A 23,602-nucleotide genomic window follows, 5' to 3' on the forward strand; every position below is an offset into this window, starting at 1 on the left:
CTCCCGGCAGAGGTGCTACGCTTTGCTGAGGGCTGTGCCTTGCACTGGGCTCAGCGTGATTATGGGGACTGAGCAAAGCGGGTGGGTCCAGGAACGGTGGCTGGGGACAGGGTGGTGCACTCAGGCCTGGGTCTGTCACCAGGGGGTGGGCCCTGCCTCCCTGTTTTCTATTACCTTATCCCTTGCTGGCTGAATGAAGACCAGACCCGAATGCTTGTGTCCTGGGCTCACCTCCCTTCATTTAGCAGCCTGTTTAGGTTTGGGGGTCCCAGTGACGATCAGACCTATTGTCAGGGATGAACCTGAACACCCAGCATCTGCACAGCCTTCCTGTCTGGCATGAGGAACTGGCAGGCAGGTGAGGGGTTGTGGAAAGCGGTTGATAGGGCAATGAGGAGGAGTAGGGCAAGAGAACAGTGTGGCCCCTGAGGAGGGGCAGAGCCTGAGAGCTGGGAGGGGTAAGTGAGAAAAGGATATGGGAAGGAGTTTAGAGTCGGGTTGCCTTGGGGAGTAGTGAGTTCCTGTTGCTGAAGGTATTCAAGCAACAACTAGATGGCTACTTGTCAGGAAGCTGTTGAGAGGACTCTGGTTACAGAAGGGTAGCTGGGTGGTTGCTTTTTACTGAGAGGCTATGATTCAGCCGGGGGCAGCTGTCAGTAAGGCTGCAGAGGGGCTGGGAGCCTGGGTAGGGGAGGATCAGAACTACAGTTAGAAACTCAAATACCTTACAGGGCCAGGCAGGTGATTAAAAGGAGGACTGTAGGGTTGGGTGGGGACTGTGGCAAACTAAAGAAGGTATTAACCCCATTAAAGCAGCTGCTGCTGCTCAGTTTTTCTCAGAGTACAGGCCCTGCATTGCCAGATTTTCTGATTTTTTTAGAGGCCAGAACTCTGAACTTTTATGTGAGATATCCTGATTTTTAAATGTTGGCAATCAGTTCGGGAAATTTAAAAAACCAATATGAAGGAGAACGTGGGTCTGTTCTCTGCAGTAGAGAGAATTGTGCTGGGGAATGGGAAGTATGAAAGTTCCAGGCTTGCCAGGGCAGGCCCGGCCAAGGCAGGGCCTCGCTGCTGAGGCTCCCAGAGTGGGCAGCCATCCTATGTTCGTTCATCTCACTCTCCCTGCAGACCAGAGACACACCGGAGACCCCGTGGCTGCCCTGTCACCAGAGGGGGTGGAGTGGAGTGGAGAGAGTGCAGCTCTCCGCCTGCCCAGGGCATGAATGATGCCCTGGAAGCAAGGAGAGAGGAGGGAGGGAGACAAACTTCCTTTGCTGATGCGAGTGCCCGTCAGGGAAGGCACCAGGGGCTGGCAGTTCTGCAAACCAGCGGCTGCCAGCCCTGAGCCTGGCCCAGCAAGGGGGCCAGCTGGCCAGTCCCTTGGGTTCCTCTTGGGTCCCTGGGGAGGTATTTAACCTGCCCCTCAGGCTACACCGCGGCCATTGTGCCCACTGACTCACCATCCATCCCAGTTTTCAGGGAGTGGGGTAGCAGTCCCAGTATGGCCACATTCATCTGAGGCAGATGTGGCTCACTTTGGGGAGGCATGAGGCTGACAACGAGGCTGTTCCTGGGCCTGTATCTACCCATACAGGCTGCTCCTCAGAGGACATGGCCCTGGAGGCCCCACTGGACCACAGGGCTTGAGAGTAAGAGAGGTAAGAGGGAGCTGGGGGCTTGGGTCAGGGGCACACAGGGAGCTGCTTCCAGCACAGGAGCCTAGAAGGATGCTCCGACCTGCAGCCTCTGGGGAGCAGGGAGCTGACCACCCCACTCTGGTAACCCCTGAGCACTCCCCCTTCCTAGCTGAGAGCTTGGGCCTGTGGAGACCACCACAGGATACAGCGGTGCTTTTTAATTTAACTTTCTCATATGTAGCAACCCCGCTGCCTGGGGGGCGTATTTACACAGGCTCTGCTCCCTGGGACCCACCTGGCTGCAGAGTTCTGGGGAGGCAGAGGCAGGGACTTCAGGGCCTTAGTTACCATCCTCAGTGTCACCTCATTGCACTTCCTGTGAGGAGCAAGGAGCCTGGCTCCTCCTCCTGACTCAGAACTGCCTTCTGGCCCTCGGCCTGGGCTCCTCTGCCCCCCAGAGTGCAGGCTGCTGGCTGAGGGGGCAGTTGAGGTGAGGTCAGAGAAAACTGCTGGATGAAGGTGGATTGGGTGAGGCTAGGTGATTGCTCCCCAAAGCCAGGCTCCTTGTGCTTGGTGCAAGGAAACTGGGCTTAGATAGCCAACCCACCCACCTCACTGACAGTCCTCTCCCTCCCCTGGCCTCAAGAGAGTCACCTTCACCCATCCCACCAGCCACCCCACCCTTCCTGGGCCTGGTCAAGTGAGGAGAGCAGTGACCCCGGCCCTGGGTCTGATGGGAAAGCCTAGGGCCAGGGTTCTGAGGAGCACAGCCCAGAGGGGCTGTGTCTGGCTTTGGCCCTGGCATCTCACACCCCACACCTTCCAGCTGGGGCTTGACTTCCCACCTCTGGGTCTCTGGGATGGGTCTGATTCTGGCCAGCAGCCAGACCAGCAGCCTGTGTGCACCTGGGCCTCCTGTCTGGGCAGTTATCGGGCGTAGCTGCAGGTCGTCCCCCAGGGACCCACCTCTGGTCTCAGAGCGCAGGGAGGTGAGAGCTGGGCCGGCCTGCCCACTGCAGTCTTTGTGTCAGAGCTGCCCCACGTTGACATTCCACTTCCTCCTTCCCTTCCGGGGAGAAGCCTGAGGGAAGGGCAGGGAGGTCCTCCAGATGAGTTTGGGATGGGCTTGGGGAGGACCGCCCCAGGCCAGGCAGGGCTGAGGCAGTGCTAGCTGCTGACCTGTCCGTATCAACCCCTCACCCCATCTCAGTGCTCCAGAGTCCCAAGTGTCCCTTTTTCTTCAAACTGACAAAAGAAGAGACTGGGTGTGCTTGGCCCCGGGCCTGGCGATGGTGGCTGCCCCGCTCCTTGGGTTTGTGTTGGGCTGCGCATTGTACTAGATTTTGTTCCTCCTCTTTTCATACAGTATTGTGCTTCCCCGTCCACTTTTGCACTTCATCTCATTCCTGTTCTCACCCCCCCCCCCCGCCCAAATCAATAAAGTCTCCCCAGCTCTGGTTGTACAGGCTGGGCGGAAGCCACGACACACAGCCTTGTCTCCTTTCCTCTGGGAGCTGGGGCTGGAGCCCACCCCGGGCACCACTGTCAGCCTCAGTGTCTCCGGCAGCATCTCCAGGAAGAGCCTGACCAGAGGCGAGGGGGCCCCAGACCAGTCCACGAGAAACCCTGCAGCCTCTGCAGTCGTGATGAAACGTCTGGGTTCCCAGTCTGCCACCCTCGGCCTGCTGAGGCCACACAGCTCTTGTGAATCCCAGTCTGGGAGATCTCTCCTGCGACTGTAAATGAACCCCTGCGCCCTCACACAGCCAGCTTGGCCCCCACAGGGAGGCCGGAGTGTGCTCCCAGGACACGAAACATTCCAGAGCCCCGCTTTTCCTATCCTAATCCCCAGCAGTCCCTCCGGAACAGGGGAGCAAAGGTGAGTGTTCTCCTAGGGGATGAGATTATCTCAGGAAACCTCAGCAGCAGGGATCTGAAGTCCCTTCTCATCACAGTCACCCGTGCAGAATCTATGATAGGTAAAGCCACGGCTTTGGGAACCATGTCTGGGTCCATCTGTCACCTGCTCCTCTGCTTCATTCCTCCAGCTCTGGACCTCTTCCCAGGCTTTAAGATCAGCCCAAACAGTTGGATGCAGCTTGCACAGAAATAACTTTCAGACCCCAAAGCATCTTTCACCTTTAACCCCTCTTCCTGCTCTCCTTCCACTCTGTTTGCCAAGGGGGTGAGGGGACGTGCTGCTGAGGCCTGGCAGGTGGCAGAGTTGGGCCACCTCAGGTCAGCAGCAGGGGCAGCCCTCTGAGGCCAGTCCACTTGGGAATGTGCCCTCTGGCACCTGCAGCCAGAAAGGACTTGGTCCTGGGTAAGACCAAACCTCCAAGAATTTAAGTGTAGAGACTCCACTCCTCTCCGCAGTCCGGTGAGGCCTCAGGCCTTTGGAGCACAGGTACTGGTTAGAGACGGGGCAGAAGACAGAGTTCCCTTCGAAACACATTAGGTTTACGGCGAGACCTGCACCCCCAAGCTCTCACCTGGCTGGCCCTGGCCTGGAACAATCTGTTTTGACATTTGCTCAGGAGGGGAAATGAGAGCAGCTGCACCAGGATGAGTCTAGACGTGCAGGGCTATGGGTCAGCTCTCTGCCCCTGGTGGAACCTAGAGGAGGAGGGTCCCTCCTACACCTGGGGGGCATTGTGTAACCAACCAAAAAACAATCCTCTAGTAGCGATCTGGGGCAAGAACTGGAGAGAACAGTAACAGTTTAAAAAGAAAACCCAGCAGCAGCCTGGCCAGTGGTCTGTCCCCCTTCTCCCGGCCATGTGGCCATGCGTTGCCCCGTAAGACAACCTACCCGTCCCCCTAGGAGGGCTGTATTCCGAGGAGAGTGGGGTGGCGAGAAGCAAAACAGAGGAGACTCTCAGCTCTCCTCTTTGGGATTTCTGTTTCCTCAGATGTGAAGGTAATAGGTGAACAGCTGAACTGCCCACCACACAGGCAGTGTCTACTCAGAGTGGCAGCGGACACTGTGTACACCGTGGATAAAGTGCTGTGCAAACATTACGTGATGCAGGCGACTATTAGGAAACCCTTCAGGCTGGGAAGGGGGTCCCTGGGGATGCACCTCAAAGCTCAGGAGCTACAGAATAATTCCCAGCCCACGGGCCAATTGTCCAATCGGGCTGGGGAGAACTACCCACCCCTGACCCTGACTCCCACCAATACTCTGGAATTCTTAGCATCCCGTGCTTGCCCAAGCTCACACAATACAATTTCAGATCTGAAAATCCCTCACAGGTGGAAAAGATCACTAGTTTCCATTTCACCAAGCCACGTGAAATGAAACACAAGGGTTAACTCACCACAGTCACCGAGTGACTAGGCCAAGATGACAAGTGGCGGTCCTAATCCCGGCTCTTTTCTTTCCACTGAATTCCAACCCAGGAGCAGCAACAGAAGCACCCAGGTAGCTTTGCGCAACTTGGTCTCAGACACTGACCCAAAGGTGTGGGGCTTGGGGTTCTGTTTGGTAGGACAGAACACCGCCCCTAGTTTTAGGGCTTCCTGTGGCATGTGGGCTTGGTGGACTTGCTGCTTAAGGAGGCTGGAAGAAGACAAAAGTACCAGCAGAGTGAGGCCCAGGAAGCAGAGAAACCCTTCCAGCAACAGATGGCTCACAGCTCAGCTCTGGCTCCAGAATGCAAACGCGGTTATCAGAAATAGATGCTCAGCAAGAGGCATCCGCTACACACACCACTGCCTCATGCAAGCTTTGACCAGGAAAACACTTCACATCCCACTTTCTATACAGACCCTCCTGAAATGCAGGGTGGGCTGGGGGGGAGCGCAGCCGATGGAGCAAGAACAAAAGCAGCTGGAAGAGCTGTTCTCCTCCAGCTTGGCAAGGATGGAGAAGAGAGCTGCCATCCAACAAAAGTCAGAGCCGGAGGTTTCACCCAGGCCCTATTCCCCCAGGCCACAGAACAGCGGGAATCTGCCTCCGTGATCAGAGGGAGATCCCAACACTTTTCTCTGGTCTAGGCGTAGGACTTGAGGCCCCAGCACTGGACCAGTCCCTTCCTCTCTGCTCACCTCATTCTCCAGGCCTCCTCTCCCCCACGCCCTTCAGAATCCTAATAAAATGACCAGCAGTAGGGGGAAAGGTAAACCTTTATTTGGAAGAGAGAATTTAAATGACCACTTAAAACCCCCATTTCATTTCCAAAACAGAAACAAGTAAGAAAACAAAACAAAAAATGAGTATCAGGCTACCTCCCCTCTGCCACCTTCAGCCATTTTTTAATGCATTTCCTGGCCAAGGAGAACAGTGATGGGCCACAGTCTTAGAAAACAATTGGCACTGTCTTGCGTTCATCTCAGGAGGTGCCCAGAGAGAGGCAAGCAGAATGAGCGGTGGGGAATGGACAGGCCTGGGGCTCAGCCAGGCATGCCCAGTACCCAGGAAGCAATGTTTAAAAACATACACACATAAATGCCCCAGAACCTAGGTATGGAAAGTCTACAACCACGAACACAGAGGGGCTCAACTGGGTCTTTGGCTTTCAAATACAGGGAGATACCACCAGTCTCAGGCTATCTCTCCAACCTCTCGGCTACTCCTCCAGCTCTGCGAAGGAGGCCGAGAGGGGCAACAGCAAGTCAAATCAGGCAGGGCCGGCAGGTACTCCGAGTAAGGGTCCGAGGAGCAGCTGGCCCAGGATCTCCTGAGGCCACACCAGCAGCAAAGGATTAAGGCGTGCAGGGAACTCGCGTGGGCGCGGAAGCCCCTGCGCTAGGAGAGGGAAAGCAGGGGCGCCCAGCAGTCGAGGCCCTGCTGGTCTGAGCAGCTCCTCAGGCACTTCTGCCCAAGGTCACCTTTGTGCTGAGAAGGTCTGGCCTGAGCCAAGCTTTCCTAGGGAGCAAATGGAAGGGAATGAGGGAGGCAGCAAACAGTAAAAAGTGGTGGGGGAAGAAACCAACGATCCCTGAGGTCCTGAGTCCCAGCTGAGACAGCTGCGGAGCCTGCCTGCTCTTTTCCCTACTGTGGCTACCCCCCTCACCCCAGTTCTGCAGGCTGCAGAGCCCAGTGAGACAACTGTTTCCTGAAGGTTCTTTCTCCTCACCCTCACAGAGTTTTAAACCTCGAACCACTCTCCCAGCCCACTGACCCCACACAAACGTTTGCTCTCCTCAGGGCAGCCTGGGCAAGGCACTAGCCCAGGGAGAGCGCACCGGGCCTGTGGGGAGCTTTGGGTCAGAGGCTCAGGTGGTGCCTCCCCACACTTGCTGCGCCAGGCCGTGGGGCCCATTCGCTCCCGGGGCTCAGAGGGTGCGTGTGCCCTGGCTGGCACGATGAAGGCCTAATGAAACACGGAGGGTAAGATGAGGAGGGTCCACACCCTGGCTGCTGCCCGGCAGCGCACAAATGCGGGCCGTGCTCTCGACCTGCCCCTGGGCCGACAGCCGCAGGGTGGAAAGCAGGCTGACCAGGCGCAGGTATGGCCACGAAGAGCAGTCCCACCCTAACAGGATGCACACATACTACATACATCTCACACGTGTGTCCCTGGCAAGAGGTCTGGGCCCAGAAGTTGTGAAGGCAGGGAGAAGGTCGGATCAGAAGGCACCACCAAGAAATAGCCTGAAAGCAAATAACCATTGAGATCAATAGCTCCCACAACCCTGGTAATCAAAAATCAACGGGGAGCACTGGATACATGGCAGGAAGGGGAACCACTCGTGCGCCTCTCCCCGGGCCACCAAGTATGTGGCCCAGGACTAGGAAGAGGCTGGGGCAGGGAAGGGACCATAGGCAGAGAACTGGGACAGGCCCAGAGAAAATCTAACCATGGGAAGGAGGCAACGAGGACGGGAGGGGAGGGGATGTAAGTAGGTTGGATCTAAGTTTCCACAGTCTCTGGTCCTGTGAGCTCTTCTGGAAGCGACGCTCTCTTCTCCTAGGAGCCCTGTCATGGGGCGGTGACTTCCATCCCGAAGCTGGCCAGCAGGCAGAGGTGGTCTGAAGAGCAGAAGGGGTTGGGCAAGCCGTTGGCAGCCCAGAGAATCTCTTCAGAGAGGAGGGAGAGACGGCCCAGGAGCGTGAGAGTTCCATCCTGATGCCTGCGGCCTGGGGCACAAAACGGAAGCCGGCGGGTAAAGCGGTCAGTCCCACTGCAGGCAGGGTGGGGCCTATGGGACCTGTGCCTTCTGGAGGCTGTACCCCTTGGCTTCCCACCCCCCCTCAGCTCCTCCGGCTGCTTCTAGGTGAAGCCTCACTTCCTCAGAGACTCCATGACACATCAGTCAGTGAACGAGGCAGGGTGGGGTCCGGGGGACTGTGGCCAAGTGGAGAGTGTGTGCCTGGGCTCAACATTACAAGATCTGCTGACTTCCCAGGAGAAACTGGAAATCCAGACTTTCTATAAGAAACCTGGGTTTTGAACACAGGCAATCAACTTAAACATTGTAAAAGACAGGCTTTAAATACACAGACAGGGGCTGACAGACCGCTACACTGCGAGCACCACTGCGGGGCGAGGAGATGGGGAACGGGGTCTCTCCCCTAACCAAGCTCCTCGCTAACCAGCCGCTGCTGAACAAACCCAATAACCTTGCAAAGCTCTATCTCACCTCCAAGACACGGTGGGGAGGGCTTGCTCTGCCCACTTCTCCCTGACGCTACAAGGGTGGAAAGAGAAGGTGGACAGGTGGCCTAAGGGAAGTCCGAGGAGAATGACCACTGCTAGGTAGGCATGAAAGCCGCTCTTTGCTGGTCAAGTCCTGGCAGCCCAAGCCAAGCCCCCAGATGCCTGACCACCCTCAGCTGTTAGGGACTCATGGGGGTGGCTTCTAGGGACCCAGGATCCACAAGGCTTACCAGTCCTGTCCCCATTCTGACAGGACTCAGCTGAGAAGAAGATGTAATCCACCGTCGTGCCAAGACCCAAAGGCATCGTGGTGACCTCTGGGCAGCCATGCTGGGGCAGGAAATGAGTATATACCGAGGTCAGGTGGAGGCAGTGCTGGATGGCGCCTATGGCCCTACAGGGTAGAGGGGACGATTTCAGTCAGCAAACACCACCGAACTTTTCTCAAGGTTACTTTCTCTGTGGGTTTTTGAAGTATTTCTAATGAATGACCCCAAATAACTCAGTCTCAACAATAATTCCTCCCCATGCTAATAAGAGGCTGACAGTCTCAGCTAAAATCAGCCGAGAAAGGGACACATTTATACCCAGGCCCCCTGGCATTCCTCACTCCCACCCTCCTCCTCCCAGCTGATGAAGCACACCTAACAGACCCCTGTCCACCCGTCAGCAAGCTCTCGTGTGAGGCCTTACTCTCACGAGGAAAAGTGGGTGGGCTCTTCCTCTGCAGGAACCTGGGCGGGCCACCTCTGGCCTCTGCACACCTGTGGGCCCCTCCATGAACTTAGCAGGTTTGGGGGGAAGGGAGAGCTCAGCAAAAAATGTTTCCCCAAATTATCCTCAGGAAAGCCCACAGGAATCTCTCTCCTACACCCAGACAGGCCGGAGGGCAAGCTGAAGGGAGCTGGAAGGACGGCTACCTGGGGACGACAAGCTCCGGCTCAGGTGTGTCTTCCTCAAGAACAGACTCGGCCCAGCCAGCAGGTCGTTCTGTAGAAGATGGAGAGAGAGAGAGACGCTTTACCATTCGCAGACAGGGAAGGAGGCTCAGCACACACGCCCTGAATCCTCCTCGACCCCCAGATTGCTCCAGACCGGAAGGAGGAAAAAGAAAAGGGAGGGGAGGAAGAAAAGCAGGGGCCAAAGTCAAGAACCTCGGGAAAGCAGAGAGACAGAGGTCTCTAACATGGACATGATCTTCCTTGACTCAGCACCTTCCGTGAAAACCTAAATTTATTTTAAAAAGGTCATATAGTCACATGGTACAAAAATCAAAATGCAGAGAAAAATACCAGTGAGAAGTCTCCCTCCCTCTCTAGGGCCCTTGCTACACAATTCCAGAGGCAACTGAGGGTACCAAATTTCTGGTATATGTTCCTCCAGAGATTCCCCATCACACACCACTCTTTGTGTGTGTATGTGTATATATGTGTGTGCACACACACATATGCATACTCGTGTTCACATACACACACGTGCACAGAAAAAAGACACACATCACCAGTATCAGGAGAGGGGATATTATTACAGATCCCACTGACATCAATGGATGTTAGAGGCTGAACGTTTCTCTCCAAATTATGTCGAAAACCTAACCTATCAATGGGATGGAAGTGGGGTGGGGGGGCCTTTGGGAGGTCATCAGGTCATGAGGGTGGAGCCTCATGAATGGAATCGATGCCCTGTGAAAGGGATCCCAGAGAGCACAGATCACACTTAATGGTAAAACAGCAACTAAGTTACAACTCTCACACCTCCCCATTTCAAACTTACACAAAGCTAAAATAGTCAAGACAGGGTGGTACGGCCTAAGGAGACACATACAGGTGACTGAAATATGGTTAAGAGCCTGAACCCAAGTCTGTGGTCAACTGATTTTTCACAAGGGAGGGGGTGAGTGGAAAATGACTGCTACTGGATCCTGGGGTGCCTTCGGGGGGCGATGACTTGGGTGATGGTCGCACAACTTTAATGTACTGAAAGTCACTGACTTGTACACTGTAAGTGGGTGAATTTTGTGGTATGCGAATTTCATCTCAATAAAGCTCCTTTTAAAAAAGGATAAGGGAATGCTATTACTTCATGCCAATAAGTTTGATAATTTAGATGAAATGAAATATTCCTTTATGTACCTTACATTTTCCCTATTCAATTAATTTGTCTTATTTTTGTTGCTGATAGAGTTTTTTTATTATATCTCTTTTTTAAATTTTTTACTTTAGAGAGAGAAGGGAGGGAGAAAGAGAGGGAGCGAAACATTAGTGTGAGAGAGAAACATCAACTGCTTGCCTTCTGCAGGTGCCCCAGCTGGGGACAGAGGACAGAGCCCGCAACCCAGGCATGTGCCCCAACTGGGAATCAAACTGGTCACCTTCCCGTTTACGGGATGATGCCCAGCCAACTCTGCCACACTGTCTAGGGCTCATTATAGCTCTTAATAAACATGTCATTACTTTCATATATGAATAGTATGGCTTTCTGTATAATAATCCTACCCAGCTACTTTCCAGAATTATCTTAGCACTTATGATAGTTGTGAGTTGAAGCTCTTGGATCGCCAGTTACATAACAACATTAATAGCACGTAATAATTTACCTCTTCTTTCCATTTTTCACTTCTACTTTCCTACCTGTATTTCTGCTTCTGATTATGTTGGCTGGCATCTCTGAACTCAGTTGAACAATGATAGTGACCATCCTTGTCTTGTTGCTGACTTTGCTACTCGAGTGTTCTCTTTAAGCAAGACCTTGATTTTTGGAACTGAGATAAACTTTTCTCCAGGCCCACGGCAGACCCACGCCCTCCTCTCACTCTGAGCAACCTCAGACCCTAGCCCCAGGGCGCACTGCCACCCACCCGTGTTCCGGGGCAAAGAAATACATTCGAACAATGCAAGAATAGGCGCCGACATCTATAGGACACTTCTCATACATTAAAATACATTTCGTGTGTGTGTGTATAGGCATGGTACCGTGTTTTCGGACTGTAAGACGCACCTAGGTTTCAGAGGCAGAAAATAGGGGAAAAAAACCCTCTCCACTGCTGCCCCCCCCCCCCCCCCCCCCCCCCCGGTGAGCCAGTAAGCCACATTCGGACTATAAGACACACCCCCATTTTCCTCCCAAACTTGGGGGGGTGCGTCTTAGAGTCTGAAAAATACGGTAAGTTGTATTCACAGATTCTGCAATATCAAACTATCTTTATTTTTCTGATCAACTCATTTGGTCATGGTATACTGCTCTTTAATGTGCCACTAGGTTCTGTGTCCTAACCTTCTATTTAACATTTTTTGCATTAGTATCATAAGGGAGAATGCTAGTCTGTAGCTTTCTGTTTCTGTGTAACTGTCAGGTGCTGGTGTCAAAATACTTGCTGCATAAAGACAGCCTGGCCCCGTTCTTCCTTAGTGCTCTGTAACAATTTCAACAGTCGGGGAATTACAAAAGTTCTTTACGAGGCTTGATGGCATTCTCCCATCAGTCCGCACCCGGTGTTCACTGGGACTGCATCTCTGAGAACTGTAAAAAATTCCCCCTGTGGTAGTGTCTTTAGATTCTCTCTCTCTTCTGCAATCATATTTAGTAAATTACATTTTCTAAAATAATATATGCAACTAAGTTTCCAATTTCTTTGCACATGCTTGTGCATCTGAATACTTTTGCTTACTCCTTAAACAGGTTAGTGAATGGGCTTTTCTAACTGACAGCTGCTTTTTCACCCAAACCACCAACTCTTATTAGAGTTCATTAGTTCTACTGTTATTCTGTTTTCTAAATTACTTTCATCTTCTTTCCTTCTGCTTTTTCAGTTTGTTCTTTTCTCTAACTTAATTTGGACACCTAATGTACTTACTTTCATCTTTTTTATTAATACAATTCTAAATATTCTATAAAATGCTGATTTTTTTTCACTGAATACTGTTTTAGCTTTTATCCCATTAATATATGGTATTTTCATTATTGTTATTTTTTAGATATTCTGCAGTTTTGGTTTAAATTTCACCTCTGACCCAGAAGTTGTTTGAAATTTTTTAAATGTCTAAGTGAGGATATTTTAATTTGGGGACTTTTGTGTTTGTTTGTTTTTAAGGGTTATTTTACTCTCATTCTAGAGAGTGGGAAAGAGGGAGAGAGTGTGTGAAACATCAATGTAAGACAGAGACACTGGTCAGCTGCCTCCTCCTGCACGTGCCCCAGTGGGAGATCGGGCTGGCAACCTGGGCATGTGCCCTGACCGGGGAGCAAACCCACAACCTTTTGATGTATGAGATGATGCTCCAACCAACCGAGCCACCTGGCCAGGGCCAAGGTGACAAGTTTTGGTGTGCACAGTGGGTTGGATGAGTCTGGTATAGGACTGGAAACACTATTTGGTAGCAACCTAAACATATCCTCCAGAAAAAAGGTCCCATACTATGATCTCATCGTACTGCACCGAAGTCTTTCTGCTCAGGGTCTCAAAGTGATGGTAGCGTTTCGGATTTCGAGTCTTTAAAGTTGATTCATCAAGAGCTGCTCAGCCCTAGGTGGGGGGTACTGAACAAATGGAAGGGCAGGTACACAGTATGTAGTGAATGGGTGTGTCTGCTCAAGTCTAATTTCAGTTTTGAAAATACTGCTATTACTTTACATTGTTAGTGAACAGGGTGCTTTCCCCGGAATAATGATTCTACTTACAAAGTGACTGTCAGTGTGTATTTTAAAGGTTCTTGGGTTTAATTTTGTTATTAAACTGAAATGCTTATTTTATGTTTCAAGTACAGCACTGATTTTTTCAAAAATAATCTATTCTTAACATGAAATTACCTATGTGGGATCTTACTAGTGTTTAACTTTGGGGTTTTATAATCTTAAAACACTGAGCCACTGCTTCCCTGCCTGAGCCCAACTGATAAAAGCACTACCCCAGGTCCAGGCACATGCTAGTTGCTCAATGCATGGTAGCCATTACCATTATTATTATTTTTTATTATTATTTTATTATTATTATCACAGTTATAATAATACATTTACCTTTACAAGAAAAAAAAACCCAAGCCATTGAAATGTTCGCTGCTTTGTCCAAAATGCCAATTTAAATTATATTCCTACAAGAAAAAAACAAATTCATTGCTCACCACCAGTCCTTTTTCTATAGCTTTTTCCAGTCATTGCTTGGTGGTCTTCAGTTAGTCTTCTAGCATCTCTTCAAGAAAGGCTTTTGCTTGAAAATTCTTGAGCCATACCTTCTTTCCTTAAAGCCTTGCTCCCGTGTCTTCTAGAGTTGAATGTTAATGTTAAGAAGTCTGATGCCAACCTGATTATTCTTACCCTTAAGAGCAGCCCGATCTTTTTGGCTCAACTGCCCAAAGGACTCACTTACCTTTGACTTCTAGAAACTTCACTAGGATGTCTTAGCGTCGCCTCTCCTGCATTGTTTTTACTGAGACGTGGCACAGCCTCTCCATCTGGAGATTCTGATCTTCTCACCTTCGGGAAATCATCCCCGAACATCCCTTTAAATATTTCTTTTGTGCCATTGGAGTGATCTTCTTTTCTGTGAGCTCGTTACATGCCAGATGGCCTTGTCACCCCCTTCTGTCATCTCCTCTCTTGTCCTTTTATCCTCTTACTTGTTTTATTTTGCTCTTTCCCCTCCTTGGTCTGTCTCGTGTTTTCAGCAATATCTATTCTTTCTTGTACTGTATCCAATTTTGTCTTCATTTTGTGGGATTTTTTAAGTTTTTATTCCATTTCTTGCCTCAGCTCTACAGCTAACATTTCATCTTCTGATGTCTTGCCATGTGCCTGAACTTATTTTTAAAAGGCAATGATTTTATTTTTGTGCTCTTATTTTATAAAGGCAATTGCTTCATGTTTTTATTCATGGGAAAACCATTGTAATTTTCATATGCAAGAACTTTTATCTTTGAGGTAAGTATTCTTTATCTGCCTTTTACTTCTCCTGTTCCCGCCACCTTCTTTTCTTACAGTATTTCAGTGCTGATCTCCGGCGGGTTTCTTTTGGGTAGCCCAGCTTCCAATTAGTTGAGGTTTCTCTACCAGTCATTTGTACAAAGTTTACATAAGAGAAGAATTAAATATGCATTCCAAGTAACAGAAATTTCCTTATGACACAGGGTCTGTATGAGGCCTTTTGATCTCTACTTTTCCCAGCCAAAAGACATGCTGTTCTTTATACGCTGCTCTCCCGGCCACTTACAAGGCTTAACGCGAATATGACTTGATTCCTGCTCAGTCTTTCATCCACTGCCTCCCGGACTAAAACAGGTTGAGACAATGTCCTACCACAACCTGTGCATCCTTTTCCTACTGATGAGACAAGGTTTTCGCCTCTGTGCCTCGCCTCGGAGGAATGTACTCTGCCGGCTCTTTCAGAGATTCGCATCGCCGCACAGGACTTCCGCCGGCAGCCTCACGTGATCTCTGGTGCTGCTCATGGCCACTCTGCTCGGGTTGTGGTTTACGGTTTCAGATATCTTTAGACTCCTTGTTTTCTCCAAAATGAAGTTTACATTTCTTTTTCCCATTTTCCTTGTTGCGTTGGAGTGGTTTCAGAGACAAGAAGGGCACGATGTCAAGTATATCTGCCACATGCAATTTGGAAGTCCTCAGTAGGGCTTTTCTATTACAACCAGGACCGCTGTCACCTTTGAGTTTCAAAGCCCTATCACGTGTAACTTCTCTCCCGTATGTGCTGTCTCCATGCTAGTTAGTAGCAACTTAAACCGAAAACAGTTAAGTGGCTTATTCAAGGTCTCAGAGCTGTTAGAACCCCAGTCTCGATTTCTGGTCCGTGTTCTCATGACACTGGACACCCGTGCATGTATGTGGACGCTAGACCTTCTCAGCACACTTATTTCCAGCAGGTGATCTCTAAGAATTACACCTGGGAGAGACTAAGAAATCAGATAACTGACAAATATCAGGGCTAAACAGGAAAGAAAGACCAGGAAAACAAGCTTAGTTCCCATTACCTGGCTCGCCATCTGTCACTCCTTCTATAAGAACCAGTCCCGCTGGTCGCTGACAGGCCGCGTTGCAGAAGCGGAAACGTAGCAGGAAGTCTCGGCTATACTTACGTCTCTCTGTAAACCAGCAAAAGCCATACAGTGAGGGAATGGAAGAGGGGCCACATGCTAAGACCTCCTTAATATCAAGAAGCTTCCAGCATAGGAACATAGCAGAAGTCTGGTTCAGAGGACAAGGAGCTTTTCCGACAGCTAGGATTTAAAGTTTTCCCGATCGTTGGGTGCCCATGAGGGCAGTGAGAAAAACAAAGGAACTTGCCAAGGAAATAGGGGGTTACACTTTCCTGTCACTGAGGTGCCAGCTTTCTCCCAAAATGGTCATGGAGGCACAGGCAACCAAATGTGACACATGCTCACCTGATCTCTTGGGACGACAGGTGACGTACTGACAGCAGTCAGTGATGCCCAGGGTGCTGGGCCATAGTGGGGCCTGCAGCTTCTTCTGGTAGAGCTGATGGGAGAAGTCTTCCTGTCCAGATACCTGCAAGGAAAGAGCAGATATGACTGAGAAAACCAAGGTGGAAAAAGGAAACAGCCCATTCTGGAGGTCATGCAGATATACACACATACTATCATATGCTATATACGTAATAAAAGGAAAACACGTAAGTCTTAGGGGAAGGTTAAAAACAAGGAGCTAATTAAAACCTTTTTTTTTTACTAGAAGCACTGAAATGCCCATGAAACAGGAATGAAGGGCAAGAGAGTGAGGTGTGTGAGTCAAAGAGAACAGAACTATATGAACATGTGACCCCCTAACTTTCCCCCAAGACAAATCTTCACAATTGTCCACAGAGAACATCAACTCTCAGGGGCTTTAGTGTGCATGGGAAAGGTCTGTCCTAATCTCGGGATCTTCTGGAGCAAGGTCTAGCACCTGAAGCCTATTACTGGGAAACCACAGGGTTGAAGCAAATGGGAAATGCACCAAAGCTCTTTACCGTAGGTATCTACGTCACCATCCTCGGTCAAAGCCAATGCGCAGCCTGGGAACGGACAGAATGTAGTGGGGGAAACATTCGGCCACATCAGTCATCTGCATAGCTCCAACGTCTACAGCAAAATTCCCTTTATTTCATTTAACAACAACAAATACTTGAATGCCACCATGTGCAAGACTCTAGCTAAGTGCTGAGAAGAGAGCAGTGACAGGCATGATCTCTGCCCTTTGAAGGACATAAATTTCCAGTATGCCATCTGGAATAAAACAGACCTGAAATTTGACGGCCATCTCCCAGCTGTGTGACTTCCGGCAAGTTACTTAACTCTCTTGGGTTCAATATCCTCTACTATAAAATGGAGTAATAATACTACATAGAATTAAGAATCTTGATAATAATAACCACTACCAAATTATTGACTGCTTCCTTTGAAGGAGGACTGGAAAACACTTCACGTGCATAATTTGATTTAATCCACTAAACAAACAAAAAGCCTGTAAAGTAGGTCCCATAATGTCCTCAGTGTGTAGATGAGGCAAAGGGAGCTTAAGGACTTGCCCAAGGTGGCAGAGCAGGGATTTGAACTCAAGACTGTCTGTCTTCAAAATGCATGCTCTTAATCACTATGCTAATGGGGCCTTTCAGAAGGTTGGTACTTCGTAAATTCTTTTGCCTACTTCCTGAGCTCCTTGATTACAGCAACTTTCTGGCAGGATAATGCCTTTCTCTGCACACATGGCAACTAGGATATTGCTGGCCCTTGAGTAACCTCATTAAAATAAAAGCCCAAAGTGCTCAACAATAATTCAGTCACTTTGTGTCCTTTCTCCACTGTGCCTTGCCAAAAGTTAAGCAACAAGTTGGATAGATCAGTAGAAGCAAAACAGAGGAACAAGGAGATTAAGTGACATAAAAAATTAGCACAAGCTGAATGCTCTTCAGCACAGCTAAATAAACTATGATTTACTATGAGATTTCTACGCTATTAACATGCAGCAGTTAAAAGAAATGAGAGATTCATATATACATTGTTGAGTAAAAAAAGCATGCTACAAAACGAAATATACAGTGATACATCATGTTTATAAACACACACACACGACAGATTACATATCAGCTGTTAGAAGCAACCACAGCAGAGTACTGGAGGGCGAGAGCTCTGGGGCCAGACCACCTACTTACAAATCCTGGCTCCACCGCTAAGGACCTGCATAAGCTGTAGAGTAAGCAAATCACTAATTCCTCTGTGCCTTTGTTTCCTTACTTATAAAACAGAGGCAATGATAGAAATTGTGAAAATTAATGAGTTGATACATGTAAAGTGCTTAAAATGGCACCTGGCACATAGTACTTGCTTAATAAATGTAAGTGATGACTACATTATCACAGGAACATTGATATCACTACAAATGCACAAAAAATGATCTGGAAAAATACCACCAAACTTCGAGCAGTTATTAATTTAAGGGGAGAGGTAGGGAATGTAGGTAATAAAAGGATCTTTGGCCTCTTTCTGATATTTGAATTCCTGTGCAAGGATGTACTTCTGGATTACTTATAAACTAAAAAAATTAATGATAAAAACTGAAAGAATTCCAGAATTTGAGAGGCACTCAAGAGTACCTAACTCCCAGGCTTTGGGTACCAGAAAGCAGGAGGGAGCCGGAAGAGGTGTGACTGAGGCCCTGCCCCAGAAGCAGCGCTGGGTGCCGAAGCCCACAACGCTCCCCAGGCCAGGCCCCACCCTGCAGCGGCTGCCCCAGTTCACCTTCCAGGCCGGCATCCCGTGGTACTGGAGCTCTCCATCCCTGATGAAGTTGTAGAGAGGGGAGTCAGGCACGGAGTTCAGGTCCCCACACAAAATGATGGGACAGTGGCTGCCATCTGACAACCTAGCCACCTTGTCCACTTCGGCCAAGAGGATGGCCATTTGGGCCAGCTTGATATCACCCCGGCGTGGGTTGTACAGGACGTGGGTATTTGCCACACATAATGGGGCCACAGAGACTTGCCCCAGGCCTTCTGGAACCAGTGGCTGCAGCAGCAACACTAAGCCCACGTTATCCCGATTGAGGAGCTCCAAGCCAGGCCGGAAGTACTCCACAGGGCTGGCGCAGAGCAGACGAAATCTCGTGGGCTTGTAGCAGACAGCACAGCCATCCGTCTTACACCCGGTCCTCCTCTTGTAGAAACAGGTAAAGCCTGCAAGGAACACCCCGCCAGGGAGAGGGATCAGAGTCCTCGAACCCTGAATTCCTCCAACCAGCAGCAGCAGCCCAGGCGTATATGCGTAAGGCACTGCTCCTGCTGCTCAGTAATGGGAGTCCTTGCCCTCGCCAACTCCCTGGTTCTGCAGTGGGCCCCTTACAGTTTCAACCGGGTGACTAAGAGGCTCTAAGGGAAAGGAAGGAGAGAAGGGAATGAAGGCATATAAATCCATTGGAAAAGCATGGAATCCAGTCAGACAAGTTGGATTCCTATCTCCACAGCCTACTAGCTTTGTAGTTTTCTGACCCTGAGCAAGTCACAGAAATTGTGAGAAATTCAGTTTCTTCACTGTAAACTGGGGATAATAATACTCAGCCTCACAGGGTTGGTTACTTCAAGGATTAAATGGCAACATACGTCACCATTACTTTAAAACTGCAGAACTCTACTTTCTTTCTCACCCATAAAGAAGGAGCTATTGTGAGCTACAGGTGAGACTGGGGGTTTACTGAGACAGAAGAAAAAGACGGTGTCTTCAGAAGACAGGAGACAGCAGACAGGGCTGCAAGAACAAAGACCAGCACGCATGCCAGGGAGCTACATTACCCATCATTCGCAGAGAGGGCTCCAGCTGCTCCCAGTAATGGTCTTCCTGGACTTCCTGGAGACACAGGATCTGGGAAATTGACAAGGAGACCAATCACTCCAGAGTGCCCACAGTGCTGTCACTCCCACCCTAGGAGCAGGCACTGCGGCCAGGTGGGAAGCTGCTGTGGGTGGCAGGCAGGGTCACCATGAAACTTCCCATAGGGCTGACTCTTCCCAGGTGGTCAGCCCCAGCAAGAACAGGCCCAGGGGTAAGCTGAAAAGACCAGACACATACACCGGATTTGCCCGCTCCATGAGTCCCTCTGGTCTCCCTCCCTGCATAAAGGTGCTGGAAGTGTACCTAGGGAGAGTCTTCTCAGCATCTGCCCAAACTCATTTACTTCAGCAGGCAAGCTCCAGCCCCAGGAAGGACTCCAATCATACAAAGAATTATGGGAACAAACTAATTCTCTAAGAGCACTGGGAAACAGCCAGGTCCCAAGCAAACGCAAGATGGCACTGCCCCTGCCCACCCCTCACTCACATCAGGGTCCCAGTGCTGGAACTCCTGCATGAGATTCGCAAAGCGATAGTTCCAACTGAGGATGTCCGGGTGGCAATGCAGATAGAGCTCGGAGCTCTGCTGCATCAGGTCCTGGGCCAGGATGTTATAGGACATCAGGGTGAACTGGAACTGAGGGCCATCCCCTGTCTCCAGGCCCTGAGCGTCCAGCTGAGAGGAGAGGTCCTCCCACTCTCGCCACAGGATTTCTGCAAAGGGGTTGGGAAGAAGATGTCCACGCCAAGCATGTGTTATCCAGGGGCCCCACCATCTCCATTCCTGACCCAGTGGCATTGCTTCAAGTTCCCTATTTCACCGTCCATGTCACCCATCCCTCTCTGCAGCAACCTGAGCAGAACTCTAAGGACATTCTCAGACCAGACAGTAAGCTCCACGAAGTCAGAGACAATGTTAGCCTGTTCACCACTACATGCCCAGTACCTAGCAAAGGACCTGGCACCTGGAACATGCTCAATAAACACAGGCTAACAATTGCTCCCTTGTGACAAATCCACTGGTATCTGGGGAATCACTCAGATGAATGTGCTTGATAGTCACCTGAGGTTAAAGGGGCTTCTAGAGTAATCTCAGCCTTGGGTGTTTTATAACCTCTAAATCTGGAAAAGTCTGTAGGGCTAGAAACCACGTGTCCCCCATGTCCCTTAAAGCATGGAGCTGCATGCTGGATTTCAAACCCATTGGAGCCACAGAATTCATTCTTCAATTTTAATGGAAGCCCAATATGCACAACAGATAAAACTGGAGCTATTCTGGTTGAGGCAGAGTGGAGGTCCCGAGGGCTCTTCAATCCTCTTCCCAGGAGGCCCTTGGATCACCTCCAGAGAAACAACAGCACGGGACACCAGAACTAGGTTCTGCTTTGTTCTGCCACTACCTAACTGTGTGACGTTAGGCATGTCCCGTTACCTCTTTGCACAGGGGTTGTTTCATCTGAAGACCATGGGGCTGGATGAGATCATTTCTAAGGCCCCTCCAGACCTGGCACTGCAAGAGTCTCAGGAAAACGAAATGCAGCAGCGGAGCTCCCTTCTTCAGCAATGGCTCTGCCCACACCCACGACAACCTGCCACCCTGGCTCGCTCAGCCAGCTGTCAGACTCACCATGATAAGGAATTTCCATCGGGGGAGGCTGCAACTGCCCCAGGCCCTCAAAGGACCAGAGGGGAGCCTCTTCCTGGGGCACAGGCTCAGGTGTTATGCTCCAGGCTATCACTGCGGGGTCCTCTTCCCACTGCTCTGCAGCCAGGGCACCCACTGGGAGGACAGCACAGTCTGCATACTGAGGATCTGTCTGCATGGGGACAGCTGCCCACATCGGGCCCTCAACCTCTGGCGGTGGCTCCTCTCCTAGGACCTCAAAGGAAGGCTCCTCCAGGTTCTGTGCTGCCTGCAGGTCACTCAGCTGCCTGCTGGACCACTTGTCCTCTGAAGCAGCATCCTGTTCTCCAGGATTATCCATCAGGAGTGCCAGGCTGCTCTGGGCTAGTCCCTTATCTAACAGGGGACCCTCGCTCACAGTTGGAAGCACCTGGCTGGACCCTTCTTCTCGCCACTGCTGCAGCAGGCCCTCACATTCTTCCCGGTCCGGGCCCTGAGGAGCCATGGCAAAATCGCCCTCTACCTGGGAGGGCGAGCTCTTCGCCAGGAGGGCATTTTTCCGCAATGTGAAGAAAGCATCTAACAAGAAAGCCAAAATACCAAGTTATAAGATGACAGCAACACCACACCCACACTCTTCTCCCTGCTGGAATGTGAAACCCGTACAAGAAAGAACCACATTCACCTTGCTCATCATTGTTCATCATTGAGCTGACCCATTTTAGTGCCTGGAACTTCTTCTCATTAGAGCAAAGTGTTCGCTATGTGGCAGGCATGGTTCTAAGGGCTTTACAAGTGTTAACTAATTTATATGGTAGGGATCTGATAAACATTCTGTGCGGAGATAAAAGAATAACGGTCTCACATAATCTAGTACAGAGGTGGTCACATAAAACCACACCTTTTTATCTAGAGGTTAGGACTCCTATGAAACATCAACCTTCTGGTAAGAACCACATAGGAATCAGAAACTGATCATGAATTAGAACTGTGGGTTATGGCGGAGCACTGACATTAACAAACTATATGGCCTTGGACAATGCCCCTAGTGAGATGAACGCGTCCTTGACTGTAAAATGGGGACAAGGGAAGTCTGAACTCAACAGTCTCCAAGAGCTTTTCTAGTTCTGTAAGTCCCCTAATCTGTGAATACTTTCCAAAAGAAAGAGTCCTAAGGTAGAGAAGAAAGATGTCTCAAAATCTATACAATTTATTTCTTAACAAAGGCCTTGGTCCTCTTCTCAAAGCTATTCCTAAGTCTTCACAAACTTCATTATTAGCTTGCTCATCCCACAACACAACAGAGGCTATCAATCAGAAGGTAACAAGTGGCAGCTGCCATCTTTCTGCTACAGCAGCCACAAATGACACACAACAGGCAAGAAGGCAGGAGGGAAAACTCTACAATTAGAACCCCCAACTCCATGCACAGTACTTTGGTGCAAGCAAACACTCCCTACACTGAATCACTTCTTTATGGAGCAGGACAAGTGGCATGCATGATGCTGGTCCTGAATCACCAGATTCATTTTATCAGCTCTCTTTTTTTAAAGGCAAGAAAAATGTCAGAATGATTCAAGTGTTGCCACTATCTTATGGCCTATGTGGATTTCACAGCAGTTTTCAAGCAGTAGTGATTTTGCTCTTAGCGGACACTTGGCCTTGTCGGGACACACTGGTTGTCACAGCTGTGGTGATGCCATTGTCTAGTGGCTAGAGGATAAGGATAGTGCTGAACATCTTACAGAGCAAAGGACAGCCCCACGATAAATTATCGAGGCCCAAATGTCAATCGTGCTGAGACGGGAAAACCCTGCTTTAAGCCCATGCCCTGGGTTGCTGGCTTTAGTCCAGGGACTTGCTAATTCTGTCAGTTGAAACATCCTCTATGTATATCAGATGGCAGAGGTTCTTTGATTTACACGTGTGCTGTCACTAGTTTCCAAATTGCATAGGTGTTTGTTGGTGGCGGTCGTGTGTTTTTCCGCAGCAGATTTCTTTTATTAAAAAAAAAAAAAATCCGTAGAAACCGAACACACAAAGTTAATACAAGTAGGACTACTTTAATGGGTGTGGGGGCGAGGGAGGCAGGAGATGGTCCCTCCTCTGAGACCCCTAAAATTATTAGTCTAGAAACCTCCAGACTAGTATTCGTCACTAAAGCCGCCATTCCGGACACCATAAGAGCCACATGGCTAAAGGAGTGTGCTTTAGTTCCCTGAAAACAACTTGTGTGGGGTTTCTCGTTCCTCAGGAGTGTGCACACTCCTGAATTGAGCGCCCACTCCATTCTGAGTAGTGTGCTAGCACGAGAGACACAGTAAGAAAACAGAATGGCCCTGCCCTCCTGGAGCTTGTATTCTGGAAGCAGACAGAAACAAACATTTCACATGAAATACACATATATAAGCATAAAGTACACACACATTGTGTCAAGTCCCAAAAAGGAAAAGCACAGAATGCACAGTCAGACCCCTTATTTCTAAGGGGCTCTGTCCTGCCCTCTACAATGCCAGGAAGTCGGGGAGTTCTGCGGGATCTGAGGGGACCTGAGGACCTGAGAGCCTCGGGAATGAAAGACCAGGAATGAAAAGGGCAGGCGGATGGTGAAGTGGAAGAGTAACTCTTCTCTAACGCAGCAGCTGGGCACTGCTCCATCCCACTACATCTGTAAGCGCACAGGAGGCTGCTTCCAAGCTGAGGTTTAAATGCGGGTCTCCATCCTGAGCCTGCTTTTCAACCCAAGCCTCCACTGAGAGCCCAGAGCGGAGAGGTGGCTGGGAGAGGTGAGTGTGGTGGCGTCCACCCCGAGGGAAGACAGGTACGCCCAGGTCTTCAGGCCACGGGCCCCAGGGCCTCCCCATAGAGAACTTCGGGCATTCGCCTGGGCCCGGAGCTGCCAACCCTC

The 23,602-nt window shown here is 50.0% G+C and overlaps 1 protein-coding gene across 3 annotated transcripts in view; it reads right to left on the reverse strand.

The window, feature by feature from the left end:
* Window positions 1-5,750: 5,750 nt before the first annotated feature.
* Window positions 5,751-23,602, reverse strand: part of ANGEL1 (angel homolog 1) — a 50,378-nt gene continuing 32,526 nt past the window's right edge. For all 3 annotated transcript variants that reach the window (XM_053928564.2, XM_053928563.1, XM_053928565.1), the window contains 9 exons: window positions 20,698-21,273; window positions 19,558-19,784; window positions 19,032-19,101; window positions 17,986-18,419; window positions 15,634-15,757; window positions 15,223-15,333; window positions 9,166-9,235; window positions 8,476-8,639; window positions 5,751-7,725 (listed from right to left, as the gene is read on the reverse strand). In XM_053928564.2, the coding sequence (XP_053784539.1) occupies window positions 7,568-7,725; window positions 8,476-8,639; window positions 9,166-9,235; window positions 15,223-15,333; window positions 15,634-15,757; window positions 17,986-18,419; window positions 19,032-19,101; window positions 19,558-19,784; window positions 20,698-21,273 (1,934 nt within the window). In that variant the 3' untranslated portion in view covers window positions 5,751-7,567. The remainder of the gene's footprint in view (window positions 7,726-8,475; window positions 8,640-9,165; window positions 9,236-15,222; window positions 15,334-15,633; window positions 15,758-17,985; window positions 18,420-19,031; window positions 19,102-19,557; window positions 19,785-20,697; window positions 21,274-23,602) is intronic.

Source organism: Desmodus rotundus, chromosome 7, assembly GCF_022682495.2.
Source record: "Desmodus rotundus isolate HL8 chromosome 7, HLdesRot8A.1, whole genome shotgun sequence".
In the NCBI taxonomy this organism is placed as follows: Eukaryota; Metazoa; Chordata; class Mammalia; order Chiroptera; family Phyllostomidae; genus Desmodus; species Desmodus rotundus.